This window comes from Toxotes jaculatrix, chromosome 12, assembly GCF_017976425.1.
Source record: "Toxotes jaculatrix isolate fToxJac2 chromosome 12, fToxJac2.pri, whole genome shotgun sequence".
Lineage (NCBI taxonomy): Eukaryota > Metazoa > Chordata > Actinopteri > Toxotidae > Toxotes > Toxotes jaculatrix.
Genome location: NC_054405.1, coordinates 26288973 through 26299187, shown reverse-complemented (window position 1 = coordinate 26299187; position 10215 = coordinate 26288973). Strand labels below are relative to the sequence as shown.

Here is a 10215-nt window from a genome sequence, read left to right as displayed (position 1 = left end):
GAATCACGAATCAGGATCAGGATCAGGATCACAGATCAGGATCAGGATCACAGATCAGGATCACAGATCAGGATCAGGATTAGGATCAGGATCACAGATCAGGATCAGGATCAGGTTCAGGATCAGGATCACAGATCAGGATCAGGATCAGGTTCAGGATCAGGATCACAGATCAGGATCACAGATCAGGATCACAGATCAGGATCAGGATCAGGATCACAGATCAGGATCACAGATCAGGATCAGGATCACAGATCAGGATCACAGATCAGGATCAGGATTAGGATCAGAATCACGGATCAGGATCAGAATCACGGATCAGGATCAGGATCACAGATCAGGATCAGGATCACAGATCAGGATCAGAATCACGGATCAGGATCAGAATCACGGATCAGGATCAGGATCAGGATCACAGATCAGGATCAGGATCACAGATCAGGATCACAGATCAGGATCAGAATCACGGATCAGGATCAGAATCACGGATCAGGATCAGGATTAGGATCAGAATCACGGATCAGGATCAGAATCACGGATCAGGATCAGGATCAGGATTAGGATCAGAATCACGGATCAGGATCAGGATCACAGATCAGGATCACAGATCAGGATCACAGATCAGGATCAGGATTATACTGCCACCTGTTGGGCCATTTTCAAACTTCATCCATTTACAGTCGCTTCACTTGAAATTAATCAGTTAAACTTTACAAAGTTTTCATTGTAATAACCGCTCACCCAAAACAACTTTACCTGCTGAAGCAAACGTAAACCACCTGATCCGTACGTCTGCGTCTGATCCTGACCTCAGTCTAAACCTCAGTCTAAACCAAGTCCTGCCTGTCACACAGAAAGGAAGGGAGTGAGATGTCCTGATTTTCCAGGTTAGACCCACACTGTCCTCATAAAGACAGAAACACAGGAGAAGACTTTAAACCCCACATTAATACATGTCCTTGTCTCTCTGTCTGTCTCTCTGTCTCTAGTCGGCTCATTTCTTTGACACGATGGACAAGATGGAGGTAAGAAGATGATGTTTTCTGCTGTGATGAGTCTGTGAAGATAACGTGTGTGTGTGTGTGTGTGTGTGTCTGTGTGTGTGAATACTAATATCTTAATGCTGTCCTCTCTCCCTGACGCTGATGCAGCAGGTGCCAGAAACTGCAGAGATGAAGACAATCCCTCAGAGACAGAAGGCATGTCTGTCCATCTGTCCTCATGTCCATCACTCCCACTCTGCTTCATTTCATTCGTTTGTTCAGACAAAGCCGTGAAGCAGCTGAGCCTGAGCAGAAAGCTTCCGCCGCTTTCATCCGTTTATTTCTTTATTTTTATTGTTGTGGATCAAAGTCTGTGAGAAATGAAACGTCTCCATGTCCCTTTTCCACTTGTCCGTCCCACGCTCTCCTGAATGTTATATCTCAGGACACCTTGACGTTCACTCGGATTAAAGGATGAAGTGAATAGAATTTGGAGGTCAAAGGTCACTGTGATCCCAGGAATGTGTCTGTTAATTATGATAACAGACTCAATACCTTTTATTCAGTTCTTTCAAAGTCGTCACTGCATATGTCACATGACTCTGGACACAAACGTGAGGCGGGAAATCTGGTTCCATCAGGCAAATTCACATCACGCAGCATGTGACGCGTCATGTTCAGCATCATCAGCCGTGGAGTTTATTCACCTGTGTGTGTGTGTGTCTGCATGTGCGTGTGTGTGTGTGTGTGTGTGTGTGTGTGTGCGTGTGCGTGTGCGTGTGCGTGTGTGCTCTCTCGTGTGTGTAATCTCTGTCCTTGTCTTTCAGGACGACTACATTCCGTATCCGAGGATCGAGGAGGTGAGACCGAACGTCTTCAACATGAACAGCAGCTCACCTGATGCAGCTCTGCCACGGACTGAGCTTTACAGTGTGTGTGTGTGTGTGTGTGTGTGTGTGTGTGTGTGTTGCAGGTGTTGGAGAGGGGGGGGCCGTACCCTCAGGTCATCCTGCCTGAGTTCGGAGGTTACTGGATTGAGGATCCCAAAGCTTCTGCTCCTCCTGTGCCTCCTCCCTCCTGTCTGGAGACCAGGGAGAAGGAGGAGGAGGAGGAGGGGGGAGCGTTGGGAGGAACAGAGGAGGAAGAAGACTCACCCACAGGGGGTTATGGATACCGTCTGGAGGAGAGCAACAAGGCTGCTCGGGCGTACAGGAAGTACTTCTTGGGCAGGGTGAGATTTGGTTCAGCAAACAGACGAGTTTTAACGTTTAAACTCAGATTTTCACTGAACATGAAACAGTTGAGATAAATAAAAACGGTTTTATTTTATTGTTGTTTTTTATTTTTTTTAATCCTTTGTTGTCCCTCAAGTTGTTGCCAACCAGGAGAAACTACTCTGCATTTTACCCACATCAAGTGAACGAAACACAAATCCAGCACGTGCAGAACAGACGCTGTGTTTTCTGGACTGAATCAACTCTTTATGTTTGTGTCTCAGGAACATTTAAACTTCTCGTGTTCAGCCTGCAGCCTGGGAAACCTGCTGCTGTCTGTGAGACACGAGGAGGAGAAGGAGCAGGAGCACCTCCATGTTATCATCAGGTACGCACACACACACACACACACACACAGCTGATCCGCCCTGTTCATGTTTAGGACTCTGCTGTGAGGTTTGTCTCCTCTGTCCCTTCAGGTCTCGGGTGAAAAGCTTCTATCACAGATTATCACTGACAGAACTGCCTGACATCCCCAGTGTCCCAGAGCTGGCCAAGGTACACACACACACACACACACCACATACACAGACACAGACACACACACACACACACACAGTGAATTGCTGAAACTTAGTTTAGTTCTTAGTTTAAAACCAGTGCTTTTCTTGTGAGGACTGGACGGAGGCGAGTCCCCTCAGTCATAGTGAAGATAATAATGAGAATATTACTTTAGTCATGTTGAATCTGTGGCGTCGTTAAATCAAGAAGCATCAAATCAAAGCTCAGTGAGTGAAACAGAGAAAAATAAAACGCGGTGGAACAGAAACAAACAAAGTTTAACGAGGTGATGTAAAGAAGCTGCAGACGTGTGGACGTGTGGACGTGGACTTTCCTCTCAGGTCAGTCAGTCACAGCCTCGTAGTTCCTGTATCCGTCTGAACTTCGTCTTTATAACCATGTGTGTTGTTTCCTCCTGAAGCTGCTGTGTGATGAAGCAGCAGGTCTGCGCTTCAGTCCCGTCCTCTACCCGAAGGTGAGCCCAGACAGCCTCAGCACACCCGACAACAGTCTGTCCCCTGAGGACTGATTTTATCCAACCGCTCTGTCCATCTGTCTCCAGGCGTCTCAGCTGATAGTGAACTACGATGAGCACGAGGTGAACAACACCTTCAAGTTTGGAGTCATTTACCAGAAGTTTGGACAGGTACGAACCCACCGACCCCTCACACCTGTTTGTTGTCCACAGATCTCTCACAGTGGACACGTCAAGCGTTTGACCTCAGACAGATGGAAGTTAGTTATGCTAGCTGCTGGATCACAGCTGGAGGTGCAGCTGTGACAGAGACACTGAGACAGAAGCAGAACATCACTCATCACACCTGCAGGAAACATCTTTGTTTCTTTATCCAGCTTAAAAATAACAACAACAATAAATATAAACAACAAACACACAAACACAGCTGTCACACTTCAGAAGACACAATATCCAGCTGAACTGTGATGAAAGGGAAGAAATATCTGAGAAACAAAAGAATTAAAATCAGTGTAGACACAGGAACAGGCTCAGTCCTCAGCACGAGCTGAGAGAAAGGAAATTTAAAACCAAACAGAGATCGATTCCAGATCCTGATCCAGATTCAGGACTGGTCCAGATTCACTCTCAGGTCCTCCTGCCTGTTGTCCCAGGAGGACGGTGATCTAACTCAGGGTCAGGTTGGTTTTATTCTCTGCAGCCGTGTGAACTCGGGTCAGGAGGGCCCGGGGGAATGAGTCTGTGGATCAGCCTGTTGGATCGAAGCGAAGCAGCCGAGGCCTCTGGCAGAGTTTCGCTGCAGAGACAGGAAAAGCTCGTTCCTCAGTTCAGCGAGCATCTGCTGCGATCCTGCTGAAATGGTTCTGAATTCTCCATGTTCCTGGGCTGTTTCCCAGATGTGCCCGTTGTAGCTGATGTGCGACAGAACGTGTTGTGGTTGTATGTTGTGAGTCTGATGCAGCTGTCACCTGTCGTCAGGTGTCTGAGGAGGAGCTGTTCAGCAACAACGAGGAGACGCCGGCCTTCACAGAGTTTCTGCAGCTGCTGGGGGACACAGTGGACCTGCAGGACTTCAAAGGGTGAGAGACAATCGGTCCCAGACCGTGAGACTGTTGTGTAACTCTGCTCTCTGAGCACAGACAGAACAAGCTGCAAAATTAGAATTGTTTCTGCTCCATCTGATCCCAGATGATCCCTCCTCCCTCTGCGCAGGTTTCGGGGGGGACTGGATGTGTCCCACGGTCAGACGGGTTCTCAGTCCGTCTACACCGTCCACAGACGGAAGGAGATCATGTTCCACGTCTCCACCAAACTGCCTTTCACTGAGGGAGACGCACAGCAGGTAGACAGCGTGAGACACAGTGTGACACAGCATGAGTCAGCAAATCACACAACACAGGAGAGACACGTCACGTGACGTGAGCTGACGAGCTACACCTGATGAGACATTAGAACATAAAACAGCACAACACAGCTCATTGTAACATGTGACACAACAACAACACAACATGGGAATACTGAGTCAAAGTTTTTCTTCAGCTTCAGAGGAAACGTCACATAGGAAATGACATCGTGGCGGTGGTGTTTCAAGAAGAAGCCACTCCTTTCGTCCCCGACATGATCGCCTCCAACTTCCTCCACGCCTTCATCCTGGTGCAGGTGGAGGAGCCGTGCTCGGACAACACCTGCTACAAGGTGCAGCTGAGAACGCACACGTCACACTGCTCTGCATCGCTTCGGTTTGAGATATGTTTCCTTTGACATGACTGAATATTTCTGTTTCACTGCTGTGATTGACAGGTGTCCGTCACTGCACGAGAAGACGTGCCTCCGTTTGGCCCGCCCCTCCCAAATCCAGCCGTCTTTAAGAAGGTGGGAAAGAACTTTGCTGGTAAAATCTGACAAACGTAATGATATGAACTTGGTCTAATTCATGAGTTTTTTTCAGGCTCCAGAGTTCAGAGAGTTTCTCCTCACAAAGCTCATCAACGCAGAGCTGGCCTGCTACAAGAGCGAGCGCTTCGCCCGGCTGGAGGTAAAAGCACCTGGAGGAGGAGACGCTCGGTGTTTCAGCACCAATTTCCACAGTTAGCCAGTCAGTCAGGTCAGAGACAGACGACCTGAGACGACCTGAGACGACCTGAGATGACCTGAGACAACCTGAGACGACCTGAGACGAACCAGACGACCTGAGACGAACCAGACGACCTGAGACGAACCAGACGACCTCAGATGACCTCAGACTGGCTGAATAACAGTTTCAGTGTGAAGTGAGGACACAGTCCTCTCTGCTTCTCCTAGTTGAATTTCAATTCAACTAGGAGAAGCTCAAGTAGAATCAGAGCTGAAAATCACAAATAGCTTTATAATGTCAGATGCACTGTTCATGTCACACTCAGGCAGAAACACACAAACAAAACCTGAAACCTCTTTACACTGTGTCTAAACTCAGGCTCCACTAAACCTGTGAATTTTAAGTTTCAGTAAATGTAAAGAGAAACTGCTAAATGTCCTCAGACTCCAGGCTCAGCTGTGGTGTCCCACAGGGCTCGGTCTTAGATCCGCTGTTGTTTTCCATGCTGCTCCTGGATCAAGTGATTCAAACACCTGACCGAGGTCCAGCCCACTGCCCTGGGGCTCAGGACCAGCGGGGTAAAAACTGAAGGTGTATTTGTTTAGGAGCGTACCCGGGCAGCCCTGCTGGACAGCCTCCATGATGAACTGCACAGACGCTCCCAGAGCATGCTGGGTCTGACATCAGGCCTGGAGGAGGAGGGACGAGCGGAGAATGGACATGGCCACGGAGGACTGCTGGAGTCCATCAAGGTGTGTGTGAACCAAAGTTACAGACACAGACATGAAGAGATGTACGTTTATTTATTTACACACACGCACACGTGTGTTTGGCATGAAAAGGTAACATGAGGTCAGGGCAGAACACCTGGAGTGTTTGAAAGGTAAAAAATAAAGTTCGACAGAGTGAAATGAGACTGAAGAAGAAACGTTTTCACACACACTGTCTGTTCGTTTGTGTGTTACTGTGTTACCCTTTTCATCCACCCCAGAGGGCGATGCGAGGACGAAGCGTCTCCATGGAGACCATGTCACGGGGCGGGGCGGGTCTCCCCACGAGTCTGAGTGGGGGGGGTCTGGCACACATCAGCGCTGAGGTGAGCGGAGGGGAAAGTGGTCTGTCCTGTGCTTTGTGCTCCTCCTGATGGTTGTGATGCTGACGCAGCGTTTGTGTGTCTGACGTCAGTGTAACGTGAAGTCTCCTGTGAAGCGGCGTTCAGGACTTTTCCCTCGTCTGCTGAGTGTCGACAGCCAAACGGAGAAACACAACCAGAGAAGGTGACTTCTTCCTTCAGCCCAGAACAACAACACCAACCGCTGCTGAAGTCACAGAGTCTGGTTTTCACGTCTCTGCCCTGGACCCGTCCTGGACCCGTCCGGGACCCGTTCAGTGAGCGCCGCGTGAATCAGACTCAGCTTGTTGCCTGTGACTCTCTGACACGTTTGTCTTTGTACTGTGAATGTATCAGTCTCCTCAGTGAGCAGAGGAGCTTCGACAGCTGCCAGCCGACGCTGGAGGTGACGTCAGAGCTGCCGTCCAATCCCAGCTCTCCAGAGGCAGGACAGCGGGACAGGTGAGTGTGTGACTGGGCAGGTGTTGCTTCCTTATTTGTTCTTTTCTTGATTTTCTGTTTTTTTAATCAGCAGGATTCACATGAAGAAGGAGAGCAGTAAGATTTCCAGATCGACATCCAGCACCTGCAGCTTCACCATCCCTGCAGACGACCCTCACCTGGTGAGGTCACAGTTCATCCTCTGGAGATCAGGACATTTAAACAGGAGACAGTGTAAATTCTCACATAGAGGCTGGTGTTAAAATAATGGCTGAGTCTCAAGTGAGTCGGATACCAGCTGGTAAACAGGACTACAACAACCGAGTCATGTCATACGTGTCCATACTGTGCCCTGTCTCTCTGTCTTCAGCTCGCTCAGGCTGCAGCGACGGAAGGTCAGAGTTCAAGTCCACTCGTTGTCTGTCGCAGCCCCACAGGTTCGTCCACGCACTCAGTGTAACACACTCTGACCCTCGTTCGTCTCACATTATTTTACTGCTTCCTGTTCATGTCTGTTCACTTTCAGAGGTGAAAAACAGAAACTCTCCCAGATCCAACCTCAAGTTTCGTTTTGACAAGTTGAGCCACTCTGCTGCAGTAAGTCTGTGTTTGTGTTTGTGTTTGTGTTTGTGATTGTGATTGTGTTTGTGATTGTGTTATTGTTTGTGTTTGTGATTGTGTTATTGTTTGTGTTTGTGATTGTGTTTGTGATTGTGATTGTGATTGTGTTTGTGTTTGTGTTTGTGATTGTGATTGTGTTTGTGTTTGTGTTTGTTTGTGTTTGTGTTTGTGATTGTGATTGTGTTTGTTTGTGTTTGTGATTGTGTTTGTGTTTGTGATTGTGTTTGTGATTGTGTTTGTGATTGTGTTTGTGATTGTGTTTGTGTTTGTGTTTGTGATTGTGTTTGTGATTGTGTTTGTGTTTGTGATTGTGTTTGTGTTTGTGATTGTTTGTGTTTGTGATTGTGTTTGTGTTTGTGATTGTGTTTGTGATTGTGTTTGTGTTTGTGTTTGTGATTGTGATTGTGTTTGTGTTTGTGATTGTTTGTGTTTGTGTTTGTGATTGTGTTTGTGTTTGTGATTGTGATTGTGTTTGTTTGTGTTTGTGATTGTGTTTGTGTTTGTGTTTGTGATTGTGTTTGTGATTGTGTTTGTGTTTGTGTTTGTGATTGTGTTTGTGTTTGTGTTTGTGTTTGTGATTGTGTTTGTGATTGTGTTTGTGTTTGTGTTTGTGATTGTGTTTGTGTTTGTGTTTGTGGCCGGACACCGCCTCCTCTCGGTTGTGTGTGTGTGTGTGTGTTTACAGGTTTACAGGTTTTCATCCTCACAGCAACAGGAGACACTTCAGTGTTTTTATTTAACGAGACTTTTTTTTGATCGGGTCAGAAAAACGGATTTATACCTGGAACCAGAAGCTTCATGATGAAGAGCAGCTGTGTGTCCCATGGGTCTGTGTGTGATCAGAAGTATGGATGATGTCTCTGCTGATTATGATCAATTCAACTGATTTCAGTCAGTTTATTTAAGCTCGTGAGGCAGATTCAGAGAGAGGGAGAATTTACAGCTTCAGATAATCCAACCAAAGACTCTAACCCTTCTGTCTGTCCTCAGCAGGGACATTAGACTGTGAGGACGTGAGGACGGCAGTGGGAGGTATGTACACTATCATGTTTTGTCGACAGACATGAAAGGGAAAAAACAAACTTCCTGGTTTTCAGATTGACTGATCAGGGCGGGACCTTAGGACAGGTTCCTGTCAGGTGGTCCGGGTTCAGAGGACTGGTTTAAAGACCGAAGTCCAGAGCTCTTCATAGCAAACAGGCAAAACCTCCTCTGAAACCTGAAGAAGAAAGTGTTGTTGTTGTTGTTGTTAGTTTCTAATTTCTTTATTTTCTTTGCAGTTTCCAGAAAACAAGGAGGTTCACACAAACACCAGGAGGAGGAGGAGGAGGAGGAGGAGGACTTTAATCTGAAAACACCAACACACACACACACACACACACTAAGGCTCTGGTGGATGTGTCTCTTTCATGCATCATTTAAAGGATCATTCCATCAGTTTTATACGGTGAGATCCTGGTCTGTTCTGCTCTGTTCTGGGTGCCTGGGGAAACTAACATACATGTTGTGGGGCATCTTTGGCCCCGGTCCCTCAGGAGCCTCACCCTGCCAGAGCAGCTCTGAGGACTGATGCTCACTGAAAAGACTTTTTACGTAACAGCACAGAGCAGATTTCATTCTTTGGTTTATGGTTTGAATAAATCCAACATGCATCAGAACCCGTTCGTCCCTTTCAACAGGCAGAAACTTTAAAAAAGCAGCTTGAGATTTCAGTTGGTGAACGGAGCCAAAATCTTTAGAAGGTGATGGAAAATTTAAATGAAAAAAAATCATTTCTGTGTTAAATGTTTTCAGTCGCTCAGTTTGTCAAAGCTGAGATCGTCGTCATTCCCAGACTCTTCTCTCTGTTCTCAGACACTGACGCAGTGATGTTTGCAGGGTTTATACGTTAACATGTTCATCACAGTCCAGCTGTCGACCGAGACCTTTGTTTTCATCAGAGCTGAGCTGAAAACGACTCTGTGCTCAGAAGCTGAAGAACAAGGACGCTGCAAAAAGTGACAGGAAACAACTGATTTATGTTTTGCACTAAAATGACACAGAGCTCTGTGGATGTTCAGAGACTGAACCGGGACACTGACCTGGCACCGAGAGCACAGACGCTGTTCCTCCTCACTTCATCAGGTGTAAATCTCTGTTTCTGTGTCTTCAGAGTTTTTGCAAAATAAGAGTAATAATTTATTTTGAAAGGGGACAGTGAGTGGGAAGATGTAGCATAAATAAAGACGTGTGTGTTTATAATTAATGTTCGGCATCATGATGGAAACGTGAGATTTCTGTGGTTTGGACATGAAAAGCTGATCTGATAAAGTCTCTGCAGGACGAGAGACTGTGTGTGTGTGTGTGTGTGTGTGTGTTTGCTTTTGTGTGTTTGTGTGTGTGTGTGTTACCACTCAAAAAACAAACCAATAAAATGACCATGGTTTTTAAATCTTTGCCTTTGAGGAAGCTGAACTCAGAACATTCTCTGAGCTTCTAATCGCTGTGGTTTAGTTTCGAACGTGGGTTTTGTTTGTTTTGTTTGTGGCTGGATAAACAGCAGAGCGACGCCTGACTCAGGCGGGAAAACAACATGATGTTTGTTAAAGAGCTTGTTTCTGTTTCCTTGTCGACTCGTTCATGTGGAACCGTGTCGGCTGCAGAGAGAAAAAACTTTCTGAGTCTGAGAAATGAACCACAACAAACTTTTATTTGACATATTTACAATATGGAGATCAGGTGCAGGCCGGGGTGGG

At 46.8% G+C, this 10215-nt stretch overlaps 1 protein-coding gene across 7 annotated transcripts in view; it reads left to right on the top strand.

Annotated features, from left to right (window-relative positions):
• Nucleotides 1-9704, top strand: part of LOC121190249 (rap1 GTPase-activating protein 2-like) — a 23795-nt gene extending 14091 nt beyond the window's left edge. For 3 of the 7 annotated variants that reach the window (XM_041050827.1, XM_041050829.1, XM_041050830.1), the window contains 21 exons: nucleotides 990-1025; nucleotides 1811-1843; nucleotides 1957-2214; nucleotides 2482-2585; nucleotides 2677-2755; nucleotides 3180-3233; nucleotides 3321-3404; nucleotides 4212-4312; nucleotides 4446-4575; nucleotides 4773-4928; nucleotides 5034-5105; nucleotides 5182-5268; nucleotides 5913-6059; nucleotides 6299-6403; nucleotides 6493-6584; nucleotides 6776-6880; nucleotides 6951-7041; nucleotides 7230-7296; nucleotides 7386-7456; nucleotides 8471-8512; nucleotides 8761-9704. In XM_041050827.1, the coding sequence (XP_040906761.1) occupies nucleotides 990-1025; nucleotides 1811-1843; nucleotides 1957-2214; nucleotides 2482-2585; nucleotides 2677-2755; nucleotides 3180-3233; nucleotides 3321-3404; nucleotides 4212-4312; nucleotides 4446-4575; nucleotides 4773-4928; nucleotides 5034-5105; nucleotides 5182-5268; nucleotides 5913-6059; nucleotides 6299-6403; nucleotides 6493-6584; nucleotides 6776-6880; nucleotides 6951-7041; nucleotides 7230-7296; nucleotides 7386-7456; nucleotides 8471-8482 (1884 nt within the window). In that variant the 3' untranslated portion in view covers nucleotides 8483-8512; nucleotides 8761-9704. Of the gene's footprint in view, nucleotides 1-989; nucleotides 1026-1565; nucleotides 1844-1956; nucleotides 2215-2481; nucleotides 2586-2676; nucleotides 2756-3179; nucleotides 3234-3320; nucleotides 3405-4211; nucleotides 4313-4445; nucleotides 4576-4772; nucleotides 4929-5033; nucleotides 5106-5181; nucleotides 5269-5912; nucleotides 6060-6298; nucleotides 6404-6492; nucleotides 6585-6775; nucleotides 6881-6950; nucleotides 7042-7229; nucleotides 7297-7385; nucleotides 7457-8470; nucleotides 8513-8760 lie in introns of those variants that run through there. The other 4 variants (XR_005894965.1, XM_041050825.1, XM_041050826.1 and 1 more) reach the window with 4 other exon arrangements.
• Nucleotides 9705-10215: the final 511 nt, after the last annotated feature.